The sequence below is a fragment of the Macrobrachium rosenbergii genome, chromosome 18 (genome assembly GCF_040412425.1).
Source record: "Macrobrachium rosenbergii isolate ZJJX-2024 chromosome 18, ASM4041242v1, whole genome shotgun sequence".
NCBI lineage: Eukaryota > Metazoa > Arthropoda > Malacostraca > Decapoda > Palaemonidae > Macrobrachium > Macrobrachium rosenbergii.
Window position 1 is genome coordinate 30,999,234 of NC_089758.1, and position 24,000 is coordinate 31,023,233.

The window sequence follows — 24,000 nt, forward strand, 5'->3', positions numbered from 1 at the left end:
ATCATCCACCCTCCAGTCATCAAACATACCAAATTACAGCCCTCGAGCCTCGGTGGTTTTGATTTTATTTAAGGTTAAAGTTAGACATAATCGTGCCTCTGGCAGCGATATAGGATAGGCCACCAGCGGGCCGTGGTCGAAGTTTCATGGGTTGCGCCTCATACAGCATTACACCGAGACCACCGAAAGATAGATCTATTTTCGGTGGCCTTGATTATACGCTGCAGCGGCTGTACAGAAAACTCGATTGCGCCAAAGAAACTTCGGCGCATTTCTTACTTGTTATATATATATATATATATATATATATATATATATATATATATATATATATATATATATATATATATATATATATACACATATATATATGTATATATATACACAAATGTTTGTTTTCCGCCCATGTATGAGAATGCATATGTATACTGAAACGACCGAGTCTCTACGAAAGTTAGAAAATAAGAAAAAAGGAAAAACGATATTCGAGAACCAAAGAATGAATGATAAAAGTGCAGAACAGGACACGAATGGTGGAGAGAAAGTGAGAGAGAGAGAGATTAAGAGAGATAATGAGAGAGTAGTTACACTGTCTTGTACATTCGTGTTTAGATGTTTTATTACATAATTTATTTTTATTACGGATTGTAACAGTATTTGGTGTAGCCTGAAGGAACTGTTTTATTTATTTGTATATATATATATATATATATATATATATATATATATATATATATATATATATATATATATATATATATATATATATACATATATAAATCTATATATATATATACATATATATACATATATTCATATATGTATGTAAGCTTTTATGCCTTTTTTTGTTTGAATGCATTCGTCGCAAACTCGTCGACACAACATTTGATAATGGGTTTTTAATCTCTTCATTCACAGGTAAGGGAAAATTACTTTACTGAAATCATATCAGATTATTGTTTTCCACTTTCGTCTTGGGGATATAATTATGTCCACAATGCTTTATTTGGAATAAACATATCTAGATCTTACGGCATAGCACTCAACCAACCCTTACGGGATGTGATGCCTGGTGATAAACTTATCTCCGATGTAAACAACATGGGAATGCCTCTCTCTCTCTCTCTCTCTCTCTCTCTCTCTCTCTCTCTCTCTCTCTCTCTCTCTCTCATACACACACACACGTGGCAACAAGTATACAAAAACCCACACACTAAGATCAGCAAAGGATATGCTCTCTCTCTCTCTCTCTCTCTCTCTCTCTCTCTCATACACACATACAGATGTGGAAGAGTTCATCATGGGACGGGTTGGTACCGCTCTCGGCTGGCACTCTGCTGGGCCCGAGTTCGATTCTCCGACCGGCCAATGAAGAGTTAGGGAAATTTATTTCTGGTGATAGAAATTCATTTCTCGTTATAATGTGGTTCGGATTCCACAATAAGCTGTAGGTCCCGTTGCTAGGTAACCAGTTGGTTCTTAGCCACGTAAAATAAGTCGAATCCTTCGGGCCAGCCCTAGGAGAGCTGTTAATCAGCTCAGTGGTCTGGTTAAACTAAGGTATACTTAACTACACATGTGGAAACAAATATAAAAAAAAAAAAGCACGCTCGACATTAACAAAGAATCTCTCTCTCTCTCTCTCTCTCTCTCTCTCTCTCTCTCTCTCTCTCTCCACGTGCACATACACGCATGTGGAAACAAATACACAAAAAACCACACTCAGCATCAACAAAGGATCTCTCTCTCTCTCTCTCTCTCTCTCTCTCTCTCTCTCTCTCTCTCTCTCCCCACGTGTACAGGCACACTCAGAAAAGCAATTCGACTCTCCATTCCTTTTGAAGCTCTGGTGAAAATCGTCGCCATGCCTTTCAGACCTTCATTGGCAAGTTACTTAAAACCAAGATTCTTCAGTTGTATGCTTGAAGAGTTGATAAGGAAAAAAAATTGCTTGCATGCAGTCAACCAGTATCTTTCGATCTGTTGAAAATGGTAAGATGAAAGGAGACCTCTTTTATCGTCGAACAAAGGTGGGGTATTGAATGGACGGTAGAATATTTGAACGATACTTGCGGTAATATGTGAATAGATTTATTGATTCATTTTTATAGGAAGTTAATTTCGCGTCCTGCTCGACATAATTAGATGACAGATGAATGGACAGTAGCCATTAAGTATATATATATGTATATATAATATATATATATATATATATATATATATATATATATATATATATACATATATTTATATATATATATATATATATATATATATATATATATGTATACATATATATATATATACATGTATATGTATATATTTAAATATATATTTATATATAGTTTTACAGAAAACTGAAAAATTAAGCCTCTTGTCAGCTAATGTTTTCTCTAAAACATTCCTCGTACGGAAGCGATCAAGAGAGAGAGAGAGAGAGAGAGAGAGAGAGAGAGAGAGAGAGAGAGAGAGAGAGAGAGAGAGAGAGACATATCCCACCAACTTTCTCGCCGGTATGGAAAGGCAATTAAAGAAAGGTAATAGAACGACTTAGTTTTCCTTGCTTTTCCCGAGGCCGTTTCCGGTATACCAGCAAGAGCAGCAACAGTGCAAGAACAACAACTGGAAAACAACTCTTCTTCTTCTTCTTCTTCTTGCCAAAAATACCATCGACACGGTCTTCCAGTTTTCTGTCAGGTGCTGTTTATTCTTCTCCTCCTCCTCCTCCTCCTCCTCCTCCTCCTTCTTCTTCTTCTTCTTTTTTATTTCTCCCTCTCCTCCTCCTCCTCCTCTTTCTTCTTCTTCTTCTTCTGTTTTATTTCTCCTCCTCCTCCTCCTCCTCCTCCTTCTTCTTCTTCTTCTTCTTCTTCTTCTTCTTCTTCTTCTTCTTCTTCTTCTTCTTCGTCTTCTTACGACTGCAGAACAACTCTTCTTCCTTACAAAAACACAATCGACACGTTCTTCCAGTTTTCTGTGAAGTTCTGTTTCTTTTTCTTCTTCTCCTCCTTCTTCTTCTTACTCTTCCTCTTCCCCTTCCCCTTCTTTTTCGTCTTCTTATTGTTCCTCTTCCTCTTCCCCTTCTTCTTCTTCTTATCCTTATTCTTCCTCTTCGCCTTCTTATTCTTCTTCTTCCTCTTCCCCTTCTTCTTCTTCTTCTTATCCTTATTCTTCCTCTTCGCCTTCTTATTCTTCTTCTTCCTCTTCCCCTTCTTCTTCTTCTTCTTATCCTTATTCTTCCTCTTCGCCTTCTTATTCTTCCTCTTCGCCTTCTTATTCTTCCTCTTCGCCTTCTTATCTTTCTTCTTCTTCTTCCCCTTCTTCTTCTTCTTATCCTTATTCTTCCTCTTCGCCTTCTTCTTATTCTTATCCTTATTCTTCCTCTTCGCCTTCTTATTCTTCTTCCTCTTCCCCTTCTTCCTCTTCCTCCTCTTCTTCTCAGGTTCGCCAGCAAAGCTTCAGAGCTTTCGAAGCCCTCGGTTCCTCTAAGAAGAAGAAGAAGAAGAAGAGAGAGGAAGCCATTATATCTAGCAAGAGAGTTAGCTCCAAGCGGTTGTTGACATAGGATCACACCAATCACTCTTTCCCGAATTCCTTCTCTCTCTCTCTCTCTCTCTCTCTCTCTCTCTCTCTCTCTCTCTCTCTCTCTCTCTCTCTCTCTCTCTCGCACTTCAATGGCATTGATTTTCGGGCCTCGTGCCTTCGGAGAGAAACTTGGCTTGAGCCTTCTGGAAGGAAAAGGATACGACGTTGAGTCTAGCGGGGCTGTTGGGAGAGAGGTAAATGGGTGTGGGCGTGGGTGTGGGTAGGAGCGGGTGTGGGTAGGATTTGGGAAGGGGGAGGGATTTTGGGGTGAGGGGAGAGGTGTTCAATTGTATGTTTGGCGGTTTCTGTTTCGGCTGATTTGAAATCCGTCCAGGGAGTTTCTCGTTTTCTTTAAGGTTAAACGTTTTCTATAAATGTAAACAAAAAACCCCAGGTGGATACTCACGCAGATTGATGTATAAGTCACTGAAACTGGCGTCGCAGCTTCTATAGGCTACCGACGTCTTGCTCACACAATATTGTGAAAATGGTTCCAGTCAGTCTTAACTGAGCAGACTTTTTCCAGTCTGCCTGGAGGTCTAGACTGAAGAGGAATATAAACCATTTTGTTTTCTAGTTTTAGTTTTCTGTAAAAGAAAACTACTGTGCCGGCTTTGTCTGTCTGTCCACCTGCAGATCTTAAAAACTGCTGAGGCTAGAGGGCTGCAAATTGGTATATTGATCATTCACCCTCCAATCATCAAGCATACCAAATTTCAGCCCTCTAGCCTCAGTAGTTTTTATTTTATTTAAGGTTAAAGTTAGCGATAATCGTGCGTCTGGCAACGATATAGGACAGGCCACTACCTGGCCGTGGTTAGAGATCACCATAAGGTAGATCTATTTTCAGTGGCCTTGATTATACGCCGTAGCGGCTGTACAGAAAACTCGATTGCGCCGAAGAAACTTCGGCGCAATTTACACTTGTTTGTTGATGTTTCTACAAATTATTAATGATAATAATTCTTCAATTTTGTGTGTTTTCTGTTGGCAAAGTTTCCCAGATCACGCAGTTATCCATCCCGGTACCAGGCCTACTAAGAAGTTACTCTCCCTCCATTCCTCTCTGCAGTCTTGCTGTCCAGCCTCTCTAACTGTTACTTCTTAATGCCCATATCGAGTTTTCTCTTCTTTTAGAAAACTCCATATTTGTACTTCTTTTCATTTATTTCCTGGAGCTCTTTATCTTGTTGACCAACCACTCCAACTCCCTATTTTCACTCTCCAAACGCTCCAACCCTTATATTTACTGTCTCCAACCACTCCAACTCCCTTACTTTCACTCTCCAACCACTCCAGCTCCTATATTCACTGTCTCCAACCACTCCAACTACTCATTTTGACTCTCCAGCTATTCCAACTCCTATATTCACTGCCTCCAACCACTCCAACTCCCTATTTTCAGTCTCCAACTATTCCAACTCCCTTACTTTCACTCTCCATATACTCCAACTCCCTATTTTCACTCTCCAAACACTCCAACTACTCATTTTTAGTCTCCAAACACTCCAACTCCTATACTCACTGTCTCAACCCCTCCAACTCCCTGTCCTCACTGTCTTGAGCCCTGAATGGCCAAAAAAATGGCCCACAGCTTGTCTGAACCGCCTAAAATTTCATCAAATCAATCAACCAATCCATACCACCGAAACGAGCAATGTCTTTCAAGTTATTTAAACTCGTCTTGCTATAACGACCTCATAATCCACTCTCCGAAAATAATCCTGCGTTCCAATTTTCCACTTGTGCAACGACCATCATCCTCGCCCTCGCTTTAATGACCTCGGGTTTTATGACCCATTGATCACGTGACTGCCCATTTCCATCGTTTAATGATCATCTTCCTTCCCGTGACCCGGTCCCGGGGTCCAAGGTTTTCGGGGGGCGGGTTAGAGCCCGTAATATCTCATGGCCTTGACCCTAGGGAGGAAGGGGTAGGGCTAGGTGGGAATCTCCTCATTATTTGTCACCTGAAGGTCGCGGACGGACAAAGAAGGTTTAGTTGCTTCGTCAGAATTTTGTCTTTTTTTTTTTTGTCATTTTACCTAGTTTCATCTTTTTATGTCCCTGGTGTATTTTATCTATTGTTTGAGAGGATGGTAAATCGTGTATCTCATTGCGTTACTTGTTTGAAAGATTTATGAACTATATTTTTTTCCAATTTTATCTTCTTAATGGATTTTATCAATTATTTGAGAGGATGATGGATCGAGTATTTCATTGCATTACTTGTTTGAAAGACTTGTGAATCACTTTTTTTTCAATTTTATCTTCTTAATAGATTTTATCAATTATTTGAGAGGGTGATGAATCTTGTATCTCGTTGCGTTACTTGTTTAAAAGACTTGTGGATAACTGTAGTTTTTTATTTTAACATTTGCTTTTATTGTAGCCTTATTTCGTGTCTAATTTCTTAAACAAAACCCGAATTAAACAGAGTTATTGGCAGAAATGAACGCCAATTAAGTTAAGGCTCCATGATTCGATAAACTATCATTTTGTCGAACAGCGTATTGACAGTTTTCCTTTTTGGAGTTATTGTAATTAGAGAACATCTTATTGAATTTGTTCGTTCACTTTTCCAAGACAGAATATCATATGATGAAACATGTCTTAGAATTACAATGAAACGTGTAATGGAATCACTCTTACGTTCGGAACTAATGACTGTCATGTAAAAGGACAATTAACCTAATGGAAAACTGATAAAAAAAATGACGGAGTATTAACAGTTATCATTTCAACTGCATTTAGTGCTAATTGACAAAGTGCTTTATTGGTGATAGTATAGATAAACGATAGGATATTAAAGAATAACTTATGTAAATTGTATTGCTAATTTGTCCAGTGTCCTTCCATTCGGATAATTGAATTGATCAATTTCTGTCATCGTATTTATTTATCTAGAGCAAGGAGACATTCATTGTACCCCGCAGGGGTATTGCTTATAAGGGTCTTTGCAGCGTCCCTTCGGCCCCTAGCTGTGACCTCTTTCATTTCTTTTACTGTACCTCCGTTCTTATTCTCTTTCTTCCTTCTGAGTTTCCACCCTCTCTAACAATTGTTTCTTTAACTGTCAATTTCCCTTTCAGCGCTGGATGACCTCATAGGCCCCAGCGCTTGGCTTTAGGCCTCAGTTCTATATTCTCAATTCTCATTCATTGTAAAAACGTCCACCGTTCTCTACTGCGTTAGCGCATCTCGCGTGGTGCACTGTAGGCATTACTGAAGGGTGTTTGCAGCGTCCCTGAGGCCCTTAAGCTGCTCCCATTTTTTCAGAATTTTCCTTAATCTCCAATCGTGCTTCTCTTCAATCTTGCTGTCCAACATCTCTAACTGTTGCTCCTCAGTTCAACAGTAGGGTTTTCTCCCAGTTCCATCTTTCGAGTCTTATATACTTCATCTCCAACGATCTCTGTTTCACTGTCTTAATCACTCCTTGACCATTTCCAAGATACCCAAAGCTTCGCAAGAGAGAGAGAGAGAGAGAGAGAGAGAGAGAGAGAGAGAGAGAGAGAGAGAGAGAGAGAGAGAGAGAGAGAGAGACTCTTTGCAAAAGCCTATTCATTTATTCCCACGAGGAGAAAAGTCGCCAAGAGACATTCCAAGCCTCCTTAATTTAGGCTATCACTTACTGGGATCTTACTTCTTCTTCTTCTTCTTCTTCTTCTTCTTCTTCTTCTTCTTCTTCTTCTTCTTCTTCTTCTTCTTCTTCTTCTTCGTGGACTAAGTTAGGACAAGGACTCTTGTTCTTCGTCGACAGGATTATGTTACTCCGGCTTTCGTCTAATCTTGTGTGTTGGGGGTGGAACTCTGTTCCTCTTCAAGAAAAAAGGTTAAAAAAGTGAATGATTTCCTACTTTCCGTTTTGTGACGTGTTTAGTTATCTCCGTAGGGCGGTAGTAGTGTCATCAGTGCTCCTCACGCGGTGCACTGTAGGTATTACTTATGGTTCTTTGCTGCTTGCATTCAGAATTAAAACTTACTAATTTTCGGATTTTTTTTTTTTTATTAACCTTCAAGTTCTCATTTGAAATTTTTGTTCTCCAGCTTAGCTGAACGTGCGTATTTATTCTTTATTATTTTTATTATACCAGTTGGTCGGCTGGTATAGTGGTTAGCGTCGTGGCATGCCACTCAGATGTCGCTGGTTCGCGTCTCCCCCGGGGCGATGGAAAATCTCTGGCTCTGCATCCTGATCAGTTACTGCTGCTGTGTTGGGTCTGAGGTGGGAGGTTGAAACCAAAATGTTTTGGAAGCTTGAATTTCAGGTCAGTGGACCCTTTGGTGGGCTTGTTCCATGTGAATAGGTTTCATCTACTGATCTGCTGAAATAATAATAATAATAATATTATTATTATTATTATTATTATTATTATTATTATTATTATTATTATTATTATTATTATCCCTGTCGTTATCCTGCCGTATGTCTCTCGGACAGATGATGGTACAAAATGCTTGCAGGGACAATACTTAGAACAAGGACAACGGCTTTGTCATTCAGGTAACTTTGTCATGTCGAAATATATTGGCTAAATGTTATTGTCCTTCTTAATTGATGTGCGTAAATAGCTTATGCGAGGGTTGAAATGACGTCAAAACATTTGCAACATTTAGTTCAACGACGCCATTGCAATTGAACGATGGTGTCTTAATGTTTTCGATATTGATGTATTTTGTATTTTAATTGGTGTTTGTTACAAAGGTATTTATTTATATATAAAAAACTAAAATTTTTATTTCTAACAATTTTTTTTTTTTTTTGCAAATAAGGTTGTCATGAAATGATGGTGTCTTAATATTTTCAATATTAACGTACTTTGTATTTTTAAAAATTACAAAATAACTGAACGAAGATGCTGTAATTACCCGTTGGTGTTTAGTTACAAACGTGTTTGTATATTTATATAAAACGAAACTTGATTTTTAGTTTTCTGTGAAAGAAAACTTTTGTGCCGGCTTTGTCTGTCCGTGCGCACTTTATTCTCTCCGTACTTTTTCTGTCCGGCCACAGACCTTAAAAACTATTGAGGCTAGTGGGCTGCAAATTGGTATGTTGATCATCCACCCTCCAATCATCAAACATACCACCTTGCAGTCCTCTAGCCTCAGTAGTTTTGATTTTATTTAAGGTTAAAGTTAGCCATAATCGTGTGGTTCTGACAACGATATGGGATAGGCCACCACCGGACCGTGGTTAAAGTTGCATGGGTCGCGGCTCATGCAGCATTATACCGAGACCACCGAAAAATGGATTTATTTTCGGTGGCCTTGATTATACGCTGTAGCGGCTGTACAGAAAACTCGATTGCGCCGAAGAAAAACTTCGGCGCATTTTTTACTTGTGGCTTTTATTCCCAAGTTAGCCATTTCATCTCCCCTTATGGAAATACAGCGATTAACACGGCGCGAAAAAACTGCGGAAAGGACCATCCGCTGGAAATGTCAAAAGTCACGTGTGTATGAGAGGTGGACTTGGCATTCGTTCTGCAAAAGTCGCCATTATGCCCCTGAGCATAAAGCGGAAATTCGATTGCAACGAATACGCGTTTGTTTGTGCGTATGTGGGCAATGTAAGATTGTTGTTTATGTGTATGTGTGTGTATGTTTCAGATTGCGTATGTTACATCTCTGTCCCCGTAAGGCGGGTGTTGCCGACAAGCACTTCATGCGGTGCACTGTAGTCATTACTTAAGGTTCTTTGCAGCGTGCCATCTACCCCTCGCTGCAACCCCTTTCGTTCCTTTTACCGCACCTCCTTTCATAGTCTCTTTCTTCCATCTTGCTCTCCACCCTCGCCTAACAATTGGTTCAAAGTGCAACTTTCTAATCATTTACTCTCAATTTCCGTTTCAGCGCTGAATGACCTCATAGGTCCCAGTGCGTGGCCTGTGGCCTAAATTCTATATTCAGTTGAATTCAGTTATGTCTCTGTATGTGTATTTTGTGTTTGTATGTGTATAATGTTTGTGTGTGTGTGTGCATGTTTCAGGTCGCGAATATCATGCCTGTGTGTGTTTTTGTAACTGTTGTGACTGCAGCTGCATTCACAGGTTTGTGTGTGTCTAATGTCTGTGTGTATATTATGCCTGCGTGTGTTTGTGCAACTAGATAGCCTAGTGTGAATGTGGCTGTAATAGCAGGTTTGTGCAACTAGATAGCCTAGTGTGAATGTGGCTGTAATAGCAGGTTTGTGTGTGCATATAATGGTTATGGATTTTAATATATATCTTTCGTCGGGGCAATATAAATTAGGATTTATGCGTGTGGGAGTGTGTTTCAGATCGCGTATATTATGCCTGCGTGTGGTTGTGTCACTAGATAGCCTAGTGTGAATGTAACTGTAACAGCAGGTTTTTTGTGTGTTGAATTTCCAAAACTTTGATGTCTTACAACTAATTTTTTTTTTTTTTGTGGCGAGACTAATGCTAAACGCCTCAAATCGAATATATATTCAAGAACCCAAATTCAGTTATTGGCAAATTTTCAAGCCAATATCTTCCAGCAGCCGATTTCTTTTCAAATTTTTTAAATTCAAAAATACCAGTAGAGTGATTTTAAATATACACAAGAACCCAAATTTAGTCGCTGAAAAATGTTCAAGCCAGAAGCTTCCAGCAGCCGAATGCTTTTCAGATTTTGAAAATTCAAAAGTACTTGCCAGCAGAGTGATTTTAAATCGCGTTCGGTTAATACGGAACAGAGATAAAAATAAAAAAAATTAAATCTTAGATTAATATTATCAGAAAAGAGACAGATCTTTCTTCTTTATACCTGGAGATCTGATATCATAACAGGCAGCGCATCGAAGAGTAAACACTTTATTTAATAAGACCCGATTGCTCCACGTTCTCTTGCTTGCCCTTCAGGGTCCTTCAAATCATATGGCGGTATGAGAGAGAGAGAGAGAGAGAGAGAGAGAGAGAGAGAGTTTAAGTCCAAAAATTTCTTACATGGTAAGGAGTTTTCGTGTCATCAAATTTTTCGTGTTTGTAAACTTTCAAAGAGAGAGAGAGAGAGAGAGAGAGAGAGAGAGAGAGAGAGAGAGAGAGAGAGAGAGAGAGAGAGAGAGAGCGTTGAAGTCAAAAATTTCTTACATGGTAAAGAGTTTTTCGTGTCATCAAATTTTTCGTGTTTGTAAACTTTCAAAGAGAGAGAGAGAGAGAGAGAGAGAGAGAGAGAGAGAGAGAGAGAGAGAGAGAGAGAGAGAGAGAGAGAGAGAGAGAGAGTTGAAGTCCAAAAATTTCTTACATGGTAAAGAGATTTCTGTGTCATCAAATTTTTCGTGTTTGTAAACTGTCAAAAGAGAGAGAGAGAGAGAGAGAGAGAGAGAGAGAGAGAGAGAGAGAGAGAGTTTGTCTCCAAAAGTTTGTTACATGGTAGAGAGTTTTTTGTGTCATAAAATTTTTCGTGATTATAAACATCGAGAGAGAGAGAGAGAGAGAGAGAGAGAGAGAGAGAGAGAGAGAGAGAGAGAGAGAGAGAGTTTGTTTGTCCAAAAACGTGTTTCATGTTGAAGAGATTTTTGGGCCATCAAATTTTTCGTGTTTGTAGAGAGAGTGAGTTTATGTCCAAAAAATTTCTTACATGATACAGTTTTTTGTGTCATCAAATTTCTCGTGTTTGTAAGCTTTGAGAGAGAGGGAAAGAGAGAGGGATTAAGCCCATTGTGGCGGGGTCTTTTGGGAAGGGGGAGGGGGGCCGGGTGTTCTTCTTAGGTATCCGAAGCCGTACCCAAAGTGGATTTTCAAGGACGAAGGCGCACTGATCATTTCAAAGCGATCATATCGGATCTCGAGGGAGAAATGAGGCAATGCCCGAAAAGCACTTTTTGGGGTGGGTCTAGCGCTCGCCCGCACCTGGACCTTAGTTGGTGCTGCTTGTTCACGTGTTTGGGATGCGCTCTCTCTCTCTCTCTCTCTCTCTCTCTCTCTCTCTCTCTCTCTCTCTCTCTCTCTCTTCTTCTTCTTCTTCTTCTTCTTCTTCAATTTCAGAGCATTCCAAAATTTCTCTCTCTCTCTCTCTCTCTCTCTCTCTCTCTCTTTTTCTTCTTCTTCTTCTTCTTCTTCTTCTTCTTCTTCTTCTTCTTGTGAAACCCTTATCACTTTTCTTCATTTTCAAAGCATTCCAAAATTACTCTCTCTCTCTCTCTCTCTCTCTCTCTCTCTCTCTCTCTCTCTCTCTTCTTCTTCTTCTTCTTCTTCTTCTTGTGAAATCGTTATCACTTTTCTTCAGTTTCAAAGCATTCCAAAATTACTCTCTCTCTCTCTCTCTCTCTCTCTCTCTCTCTCTCTCTCTCTCTCTCTCTCTCTCTCTCTCTCTCTCTCTCTCTCTCCCTTGAGTTCCTGGGTACACATCCAATAGCTTCAGTATCAACAGCTACTCCTAACGGCGTGATTCACTTCGCAGGTGACGCGGGGTGCCGTGATTCATGATGCCGCACATACGCACATACACAGGGAAGTGTATGTTTACACAAACAGCGATGGGGTATTCTGGATATCAAAGAGGAAGAATGCTAAGGAATTCTGTGCTGTCGATATTAATTTAGGTCTTATGTATTTTTTTTTATTTATTTGTTTACTGATTTGTTCATTTATCTGTGGTTGGCCCGATCCAGTCTACTGGGATCGTTCTAAAAAGGGTATAAAAAGTCATTCTGCTTGTGCGAATCGCATTTTCATTAGGGGAGAGATGCAGAAAAGTGACTTTGGGTGATAACGGCAGGTCCTGCCGAGTTTGTATGAACTTTAGAGGAGGAGGAGGAGGAGGAGGAGGAGGAGGAGGAGGAGGAGGAGGAGGAGTACCGGATTAATAAATCACGATGAACTTTACCCATAAAAATAATTAGGTTTTATGACACGGGGGAATCGCACGAAGAAGGGCATTCCACCCGCTGGGATGAGCCAAGTCGAGGCAAAACCATGACTGTAAAAAGGAGAGGGAGGGAGAGAGAGAGAAAGTTTACTGGACTTCATTGGGAGTATAAAAAAAGAGAGAGAGAGAGAGAGCCAGCCTATATTAGACTTCACTGGAGAGAGAGAGAGAGAGAGAGAGAGAGAGAGAGAGAGAGAGAGACTGTTTTTAGACTTCATTGGGGAGGGAGAGAGAGAGAGAGGGTAAATCACAGTTTGTCGAGTAGAGGCAAAACCATGATTGTAAAAAGGGGAGAGAGAGAGAGAGAGAGTTTATTGGACTTCATTGGGGAGAGACAGAGAGTGTGTGTTGGACTTTATTGGGAGGATAGAAAAGAGAGAGACTTAGAGAAAGAGTTTATTAAACTTCACTGGAGAGAGAGAGAGAGAGAGAGAGAGAGAGAGAGAGAGAGCCTTTATTAGACTTCACTGGAGAGAGAGAGGGAGAGCCTTTGTTAGACTTCACTGGAGAGAGAGAGAGCCTTTGTTAGACTTCACTGGAGAGAGAGAGAGAGATACTTTTTTTTTACTTTATTGGAGAGAGAGAGAGATTGTTTTAAAAAACAGCAATGCCCAAATTAAGGTGGGTCATTTGACAAGTTTCATGAAGAAAAGTTAAAAAACTGTACGTATGGATGTAGGGAAATAAATTTTGATATTGTATATAGATAGTATTTCACATTATAATTAAACATCACAGATAAATTACACACGCAGTCAGGTTTTGTATCCTATACAAACTTATGATACAAGAGCTGACTGCGTGTGTAATTTATCTGTGATGTGTAATTATAAAATATGAAATACTATCTACATACAATATCAAAATTTATGTCTCTACATCCAGAACAACAGGTTTGAGTTAGGATTTCTAATATGTTGTTTCTTTTTTAGGGAGAAGAAACAACATATCACAAACTGGTAGGACTTAGCATTTAAATTTATTGTTTTCGTTTTTAGGAGAATCAAATTTTCCCCCCAAAATTCCTTTTCATTTTTAAAGCCGCGTGCCAATGATGGCACCCACCCCCTATTGTCCAAGAGGCTTAATGGGCAATCCTACGGCATGTGTGTGTGTGTTTGTTTGTGCTTGTGTTTATGTGTGTACCCTTGGAGTTCCATCCTTCCTCATTAGGTCAAAAGGTCACAGAGTGCTGGAAGTGTGGACGGCGGCGTTTTGATGTTCCTTCAGGTCATGATGACTTGATATTATCCTTCCGGTAGGATTCGGACTGATTGAATCATTAACTTCCAGGTGGGGTTGTTGAGGTGTATGTAACCTGACAGCTTGTCGTCATTTGTTATTAACTTCCTAGGAAAAGGGTTAATGACATCTAGTGGGTATCCAATCGAAAGATTATCATCTTTTAGGAACTATGATTGACTCTTATCAGATGGTCTTTAATTCGCTGGTCTTTAACTTGCAATAAATGTGATTGATATCCTGTACGTAGTAACTGACTGATCATTAACTTTCAATAACTGTGATTGATATCATCTAGGTAGTAACTGATTGATCATTAACTTTCAGTGACCAGATATGGTCTCTCATACAAGTCGATGCTCTAAACAATCTGATGAATTCAACAATTCTAATGAATTAAAAAAACAATCTGATAAATTCAACAACCTTGGTGAATTCAAAAACAATCTGATGAATTCAAAAGCAATCTGATGAATCCAACAGACCTGATGAATTCAAAAACCATCTGATGAATTCAACAACCCTGATGAATTAAAAAAAACAATCTGATGAATTAAAAAACAATCTGATGAATTCAACAACCCAGCTGAATTAAAAAAAAATCTGATGACTTCAAGAACCCTGGCGAATTAAAAAAACAGTCTGATGAATTTAAAAACAATCTGATGAATTCAGCAACCCTAGTGAATTAAAAAAACAGTCTAATGAATTCAACAACCTTGATGAATTAAAAAACAGTCTGATGACTTCAACAACCCTGATGAATTAAATTTCAAATTGATGAATTCAACTGCCCTTATGAATTCAAAAACAATATGATGAATTCAGCAACCTTGAAGAGTTAAAAAACAATCTGATGAATTCAACAACCGTACTTAAAAAATGGTGTGATGAATTCAACAACCTTTATGAATTAAAAAAACAATCTGATTAATTCAACAATCTTGATGTATTCCAAAACAATCTGATGAATTCAACAGCCCTGATAAATTAAAGACAATCTGATGAATTCAACAATCTTGATGAGTTCAAAACAATCTGATGAATTCAACAACCCTGATAAATTAAAAAATCTGATGAATTTAACAACACTGATAGAATAAAAAACAATCTGATGCATTCAACAGCCCTAATGAATTAAAAATAATCTGATGAATTCAACAACCCTAATGAATTCGAAAACAATATGATGAATTCAACAACCCTGATGAATTAAAAAACAATATGATGAATTCAACAACAACCCAGATGAAATCAACAAACCTGATAAACAACACAACAGTCTGGTGAATTCAACAACCCTGGCGAACTCCAAAACAACCCAGATGAATTCAGCAACAACCCAGATGAATTAAATAACTCTGACGAATCCAACAACACCCTTAACTGACAACCGGAATTTAATGACCGAAATATCTCGATGAGATTCTTGGGAACACAAACTCATCGACGTCATGAATTTGGCCCATTGAGGGCTATACAGATCATTGATAGACATGCAGCCAGAGAGAGAGAGAGAGAGAGAGAGAGAGAGAGAGAGAGAGAGAGAGAGAGAGAGAGGTCAAGAATAACATTTATTTGAAAGAATTCAATGTATGATAAACATTATTTGTTGTGGCAATCCTAGAGAGAGAGAGAGAGAGAGAGAGAGAGAGAGAGAGAGAGAGAGGTCAAGAATAACATTCATTCGAAACAATTCGATGTATGATAATCATTATTTGTTGTAGCAGTCCGAGAGAGAGAGAGAGAGAGAGAGAGAGAGGGTGTGGAAAGAGAGAGAGAGAGAGGGAGAGACTGAGGGAGAGAAAGAGTGAGAAAGAGGGAGAGAAAGAGAGATTGAGGGTGTAGAAAGAAAGAGAGAGAGAGAGAGAGAGAGAGGGAGTGAAAGAGTCTCACTCAGTCTCCTGACGTCACGACTGATACGCGTGTCAATAGTCTTTATCAAAAAAGAAGAAGAAGAAAAAAAAAAAGTTTAGGAGCGCAGACCTGGAGAGGATTCTCAAGTGGCACCCGAGAGTGATGGCTGCCCGGGTCGTTAAATATGTCTTCTCGATTGTATTTTAAACGATCGTTTCTCCGTGTATACCCAACATCACTCAAGACCTCGGAGAGGCTTTTCCTTCCACTCGACTGGATGCGTAAGCGGACCTGAGCAGGATCACCGGTGTTATTGTATGTTATTCTAATGAGGTGTTATTTCAAGGGGCGTCTTTCAAGCAATGTTATTGGTTTTCTGTAAAAGAAAACTAATGTGCCGGCTTTGTCTGTCCGTCCGCACTCTATTCTGTCCGCACTTTTCTGTCCGCCCTCAGGTCTTAAAAACTACAGAGGCTAGGGGGCTAGTAGTTTTTATTTTATTTAAGGTTAAAGTTAGCCATAACCGTCCGTATGGCAGTGATATAAAACAGGCCACCACCGGGCCATGGTTAAAATTTCACGGGCCGTGGCTCATTACAGCGTTATACCGAGACCACCGAAAGATAGATCTATTGTCGGTGGCCTTGATTATTCGATGTACGGAAAACTCGATTGCGCCGAAGAAACTTGGTCGCATATTTTACTCGTTTTTCTTTCGGCATCATTTGAAATTTGCAGTTAATTTGCGCTACTTTTGGAAACATTCTACCTCCATTCCACCTTCCTTTCTTCAGCCTTGCTGTCCAACACCTCTGACTATTAATACTCAGCTCAAATGTGGATTTTCTCCCAGTTCCATCTTTAGATCCTTGCACCTCATTTCAGTTATTCTCTGGGTCTCTTAATTTGCTGTCCAGCCGCTCCAACTCTTTTTTTTTTTTTCACTGTCTAAAGTGCCCTAAAAATGACATAAAATCACAATGATAAGAATATCAGTAATTATTCATACGACCAAGATCGTTTCCCCACACTGACTTACAGCATCATTTTTATTTTTATTTTTTTTTCCCGTCTCGGTGGTCGAATTTTAAATCCCCCCGAACCTCAAAAATAGGATAGAGTAAATAAATAGAGTTACGCCTTTAAGATGTGATCTTAAAAAAGAATATATACCACAAGATGTTGATCGAAGATCCTCGGTGTCATCTTGACAAAAAAAAATAAATAGAAAAAATAAAAAATAAAAAGATGAGAAATTTAATCTTGAGAAGTGCTTGATACGTTTCAGAGACGAGAAAGACCCAAGACGTAAGTTTCAGCTTCATCTTTGGTCGGTTGAAGTTCAGGAAGTGGAGATATTTTTATGTATATTTATAAGGATATTTATGTTGATGTTTGTAATTTTATATTCTTATTATGTACTGTACAGATTCTGTTGATTGGCAAGAGAATATCTGTATGAATATATATATATATATATATATATATATATATATATATATATATATATATATATATATATATATATATATATATCAGTGGGAAAATGAAATATTGAATATATATCCTGACTGGTTTCGTCTGTATATGTGAGACATCTTCAGACAGCTGATACATATTGGTAGAAATTTACAAATATATATATATATATATATATATATATATATATATATATATATATATATATATATATATAATATATAATATATATATATATAGCGTCTCTGTGTATTTATATCTCTAGACACTAGGAGGTAAATCGCTTTCAATCGCATAACCAAAATAGGGGACCATTTTCTCCAGTCGTGATAAGGATTATGAGAAAGTCTGACGGACGGATTGTTATGAAACATGAAAGCTGTCGAACTAAGAATCTCATCATTTGTCTTTTACGAGATTAGAGAAGAAGAAGAAGAAGAAGAAGGTTGACTTGAGGGAGATTTGAAGAAGAAAAAATGCCTGTGATTATCTTGTCTCTCATGGCGTTTTTATGCAGATTCTCTCTCTCTCTCTCTCTCTCTCTCTCTCTCTCTCTCTCTCTCTCTCTCTCTCTCTCTCATGGCTACACTTCGGAGAACTCGCGCAATCTTGAACCTCCTGGCTTCAACACGTGTTGCAACAGTTCATCTTCTTTTTCTCTCCCATTTTTTTCTTAAAGACTTCCATTTATTCCCTAGATCGTTTTCCCCTGACTTTCCCCTACCAGGGAACTTGTCTGCCCCTGTCGACACGTCCCTGTGAGTCTTGGGAGTCATTCACATTTCATTTCGAAGTCTTTAAGCATGGATTGTTTTCCGCAGGAGTACTGTAGTAGAGAGGTGTGAAAGATAATGGGTCTCTTTAGATTTTGAGTGAGATGTATATATTTTTAGTTTTCTGTAAAAGGAAACTGTTGTGCCGGCTTTGTCTGTCCGTCCGCATTTTATTCTGTCCGCACTTTGTGCTGTCCGCACTTTATTCTGTCCGCACTTTTTCTGTCCGCCCTCAGATCTTAAACACTACTTAGGCCAGAGGGCTGCAGATTATGATGTTGATCTATCTTTCGGTGGTCTCGGTATAATGCTGTATGAGCTGCGGCCCATGGAACTTTAACCACAGCCCGGTGGTGGTCTGTCCCATATTGTTGTCAGAAGCACGATTATGGCTAACTTTAACCTTAAATAAAATCAAAACTACAGAGGCTAGAGGGCTGCAGTTTGGTATGGTTGATGATTGTAGGGTGGACGATCAACGTACCAATTTGCAGCCCTCTAGCCTCAGCAGTTATTAAGATCTGAGGGCGGAGAGACAAAGTCGGCACAATAGTTTTCTTTTCAGAAAACTAAAAATTAAAGGTACATTGGCAATGTTTCCAAGTTGATAATTATTGACATGATTATTTTTATTTATTATTTACCTGTTTGTTGATATTTGTTAACTGACTGTTTTCCATTTCAGGTAAGTGAGACCGAACAACAGATTCTAGCTGGTGAGTACAAATAATTCTTATCGTTTGACTTTTGATAAAATTTAGGAAGTGGTTCAGAAGGTTTTATGAAAACTGTCAACACACGTCTTTTTTTTTTGGATTATCACCCAATCAAATAATTCCTTTTTAGTAATAATCAAGTATTTTTCAAGTTAGTTAGCGTGTTTCCATCTCACTTTTGGACTGAATAAATGAGCCCATTACATAGTTTTTTTTATCGTGACTTCCTGGCTTTTCTCAGATAGAATATACATTTCATAGTTTCGTCATCTTTGATGTTCGAATAACTTAGACATTCAGGTTTTCCCAATAATAGTTTTGCTTTGACAAAGCAATTGAATTTGATTTATTTTCTTGTACAGTTGATATCGGTTTTCCCAAGAATATTTGTGCTTTGACAAAGCAATTGAATTTGATTTATTTTCCTGTACAGTAGATATTGCTTTTCCAAGCATAGTTGTGCTTTGACAGAGCAAGTGAATTTGATTTATTTTCTCGTACAATAGATACTGGTTTTCCCAAGAATAGTTGTGCTTTGACAAAGCAAGCTAACTTTATTTATTTTCTTGTACAATAGACGTTGCTTTTCCCAAGCATAGTTGTGCTTTGACAAAGCAATTGAGTTTGATTCATTTTCTTGTACAACAGATGTTGCTTTTCCCGAGAATAGTTGTGCTTCGACAAAACAAGCGAATTTGATGTCATTTCTTGTATAGTAGATAGATATTCACTTCATTCTTTTTACTGTACCTCCGTTCATATTCTCTTTCTTCCATCTTACTTTCCTCCCGGTACACCTTTAAATAAACCTTTTCACTCTCAGTTTCCACTTCCAGCGGTGAATGACCTCCTCGCAGGACCCAGCGCTTGGTCTTTGACCGAAAGTTATTTTTCCATTCTGGTCACTGTGGCTGCCCGGGAAGTACAATCTGGCATTCGGTGGCCTAAATCGAAACCATTACCTTTTTCTTTTTTGTCGTTGGCCCACCGCCCTTCTCTTTACTTTTCGCTCAGCTATGTTCACTTATTTTTTTTGGAATAGTGATTCAACGAATCTCTTAATGGGATTCCTGCCAGGCATACGGTATATTCAAACAGCATTCTGAAAGAAGCGGGATTCTGAATTTTCATTTTTCTGTATTTTCGTTGGGAAATAACATCATTCAAATGGGAGTCTCTAGAAGAAAACTGCTGAGTTGGCTATTTGTCTGTCCGTCCGCAATTTTTCTGTCCGCCCTCAGATCTTCAAAGCTACTGAGGCTAGAGGGCTGTAAATTGGTATGTTGATCATTCACCCTCCAGTCATCAAACATACCAAATTGCAGCCCTCTAGCCTCAGTAGTTTTGATTTTGTTTAAGGTTAAAGTTAGCTTCTGGCAACTATGTAGGACAGGCCACCACCGGGCCGTGGTTAAAGTTTCATGGGCCGCGGCTCATACTTCATACCTCCCTTTATTTCACCTAGGTTCGCCTCTCCTGGCACATTGATTTTATGCTGGAAATGATCGAATTAATTCTCCTTTGCAAAACTATGACCAAATAAAAGTATATTTGTTATTTTACCCCGTAGTGGGGTAGTGTCTTCTGTGCATCTCGCTCGGTGCACTGTAGGCATTACTTGATTGGGGGTCTTTGCGGAGTCCCTACGACCCCCAGCTGCAACCCCTTTCATTCCTTTGACTGTACCTCCGTTCATATTCTCTTTCTTCCATCGTACTTTCCTCAACCCTCTCCTAACAATTGATTCATAGTTCAACTCTGAGTTACACCTTTCAAACCTTTCTACTCTCAAATTCCGTTTCAGCTCCTGAATAACCTCATAGGTCCCAGTGCTTGGCCGTTGGCCTAAATCCTGTATTCCATCGTATTCAACCCTCTCCTAATAATTATTTCATAGTGCAACTGCTTTGAGGTTTTTCTTCTATTTATCATTCTTCTCTGTTTGTTGCAAGTTATGCTATATTTTTCTTTATTTTTCTTTTATCTTTTATTTAAAATGTTCAGTGTACAAAATATATAATCTCGAGTTGCAATATTACATGAAAATTCCTGTAACAATGTTCCTGTGTACAACACTTGTTTTTTCCTTTATTATTTTTATTTTACAAAATGTTCATCATACAACATTTTCCTTAAACTTAATAACAATTCTCTTTAATCTGTCAAACGGAGTTGCATTCGCCTTCTTTACCATGACGTTATTTTGAAGTTTTGATAACTATTAAGTCTTAATTATTTTATCGGATGAGATGTTGCTGTTTTATTAGGGCTCATTATTTTTTCTTTGGTTTCCTGCAGTTCCTCGCTTCCTCGTTATGTCTGATAGGATACTGATAAATATAAATGACCCCAAAGTCCCTCCCTACTCCATACGATTCGCTGACTCAGGGAAGATTAACGGTCAGTAAAACGGCCGCATTAAACCTTATTAAGCCGGGTTAAAACGGCCCATAACAGTAAAGAACCGGTGCGCTCGTACTGGTGTTTGAACGAGCTCGTCAATCACATTGGATCTGCGCTTTAAGGCTGATGGTAAAGATTTCATTTCTTTGGGAAAGTAACACCAGATAGGAGTGAGATTTTTAAGGCTTCTTCGTTTTCTCTGTGGGAAGCAGAGAGGAACGGAAACGGAACGGAGACGGAACAGAGACGGAACGGAGACGGGTCTAAGACGGAACGGAGACAGAACAGAGACGGAACGGAAACGGGACGGAGAGTACAGAGACAATTAAGACGGGATATAGACGGTTGGAGACGGGTTGCAGAATGGGGTCGTCGTAGGAATAAGCTAAGTGTACTGTACTATAGTATGACTGAGGAAATTGTGGAGGAACCAGGAAAAAATATCTATTGACGGTAAGCATGTTGTATGATATAAACCATAGCGATGATCATAATCATAATCGCATGTAGCCAGGTGGTCGTATAGACTCGTAGATCAACTGAGGTAGATGTAAGGAGATTGTTTCTAAGGCAGTCTTTTTAGGCCAGGCGTAATTCTAGTTATCTGCCTTTTATCTCTGCTGCATTAGATTTAACAGTAATTATATATATATATATATATATATATATATATATATATATTGGTATAAATAAAGACAAAAGTCTGCTAAGTAAAGGACGACAGTCGAAAGGCCTCGCAGCACTCCATTGCTTCTCTTTCCTTCGTGGACTTTGTCTTTATTTATATAGACGTCAATTTCCATACTTTCGTGATCCAGTTATGCATACATACATATATATATATATATATATGTATATATATATAATGTAACTATATATGATGGCAGTAGCACTCACAAGATAATGTATATCATCCTAACTTAATTCCCTCATTATACTACCCAGTTTTGCGGTCTCTGCTCTGGTCTTTCTGTAAAATATGAATTTACAGAAGAACATGCGCCATTTCACTTAAAGTATCCCTGATGTCACATTATTATCGCCTACTATATCTCATTATAATGTAGAGGGACCTTTGAAAATAGTAACTGCGTCGCGTGATAAGGTTAGCTTGATTGGGTAGATATGACATGTCTCTTCAAGAATAAAATGGTTCGGCGCCGGCACGAATTGCCCATTTGGGAAGAAATGGTAATTTTGAAGGTCCAGATTATATGTAATACATGACACACGTCATCTCTGAATCCCGCGTAAGCCTATATGATATGACCATCATTATGTTTTGATCAAGGATGGCCATTCCGCAGTGTTTGGTCAACTTGTTGAATGCAAATTACGCCATGATTAGTTAATTTTACGCGTCTCAGGTATTCAGCACAGAAGACACGTCAACATATGTTGAAATCTTTGGGACAAGTACGATTCCTGTGAAGTTATTCTTTAAAAGCGTGTACAATGTATTTATTTAGCACTTGTGACAGACGCCAGGTGCATGTGATACACGTATTCCAGTATTATTTTGATGCGAGCTTGTTGGCACACGGTACGCGGGCTGGAACCCGGCGCTTCTGTCTCCCCTACCCTCCCGATCTCCTACCGACCCCGCCCCCGCCTGGGGCGGATAAACAGGTTTGTAGGAGAAGGGTGGATGTGTCCTCTATCATCCCAATCCCCTACCTACTCCGCCCCCACCTGGGGCGAATAAACAGGTTTGCAGGAGTGAGTTGGATATCTCCCCTACCCTCCTGTTCTCCTACCTATCCTGTAACGTCCAGTTCCCTTACCTACCCCACCCCCACCCGGGGCGGATAAACAGGTTTGCAGGAGTGAGTTGGATATCTCCCCTACCCTCCTGTTCTCCTACCTACCCTGTAACGTCCAGTTCCCCTACCTACCCCGCCCCCACCCGGGGCGGATAAACAGGTTTGCAGGAGGGGGGTGGGATGTCTCCCCTACCCTCCTGTTCTCCTACCTACCCTGTAACGTCCAGTTCCCCTACCTACCCCACCCCCACCCGGGGCGGATAAACAGGTTTGCAGGAGGGGGTTGGATGTCTCCCCTACCCTCCTGTTCTCCTACCTACCCTGTAACGTCCAGTTCCCCTACCTACCTCGCCCCCACCCGGGCGGACAAACCGGCTCGCAGGGGTTGACGGTGGCTGTGTCATATCTCCCCTACTGTCACCCAGGGGAAGACGAACATGATCCTCTCGGATGTTATCATTATAGATTTCACTTCCAAAGGACGTCAGTCTGTCGACTTGTCAATGTAATGACAAATACCACTTTCAAATCACAGCATTTTATTTTGACGTTTTACAGTTGAACCGCCTTTTTAGTTCGTAACTGTCTATTCCTCACCCAGGTTGTTTAGGACAGCAGCCATGGACGATGCTATCACAGAGAGGGTAAATGGAATTGTCCTGACTGATTGAAATCAGGTATGGAAGGTTGCCTGCTTAGGCTCTCTTTGAAAAATACGTTCCTTTAAGCTTTACCTACATTTTTATTAGTTTTCTGTAAAAGAGAACTATTGTGCTGGCTCTGTCTGTCCATCCACACTTTTTCTGTCCGCCCTCACATCTTAAAAAAATACTGAGGAGGCTAGAGGGCTGCAAATTGGTATGTTGATCATCCACCCTCCAATCATCAAACATACCAAATTGCAGCCCTCTAGCCTCAGTAGTTTTTATTTGATTTAAGGTTAAAGTTAGCCATAATCGCGCGCCTGGCAGTGATATAGTACAGGCCACCAGCGGGCCGTGGTTAAAGTTTCATGGGTCGCGGCTCATACAACATTATAGCGAGACCACCGAAAGATAGATCTATTTTCGGTGGCCTTGATTATACGCTGTAGTGGCTGTACAGAAAACTCGATTGCGCCTAAGAAACTTCTGCGCATTTTTTACTTGTTCAAAGTTGCTTTGGTATTACTAAGGATCTCCTCTTCATTGAAACTTTGCGTGACTATGGAATGATATATCTTGACATTACATTAAATGTAAAAGTGGTTTACCTGTGCTTTACAGGCCTGAAAGAATTCTGAGTATGAACGATTATTTATTTAAA

General features: G+C 39.4%; 2 protein-coding genes across 2 annotated transcripts in view; both read right to left on the bottom strand.

Annotated features, from left to right (window-relative positions):
* LOC136848257 (probable G-protein coupled receptor No9) overlaps positions 1-24,000 on the bottom strand; it is a 561,772-nt gene that overhangs the window by 315,717 nt on the left and 222,055 nt on the right. The window lies entirely within an intron of this gene.
* The window catches only part of LOC136848000 (ABC transporter F family member 4-like), a 173,486-nt gene that overhangs the window by 100,838 nt on the left and 48,648 nt on the right, over positions 1-24,000 (bottom strand). The window contains exon 2 of the mRNA XM_067120011.1: positions 7,229-7,401. Coding sequence (XP_066976112.1) covers positions 7,229-7,401 — 173 coding nt within the window. The remainder of the gene's footprint in view (positions 1-7,228; positions 7,402-24,000) is intronic.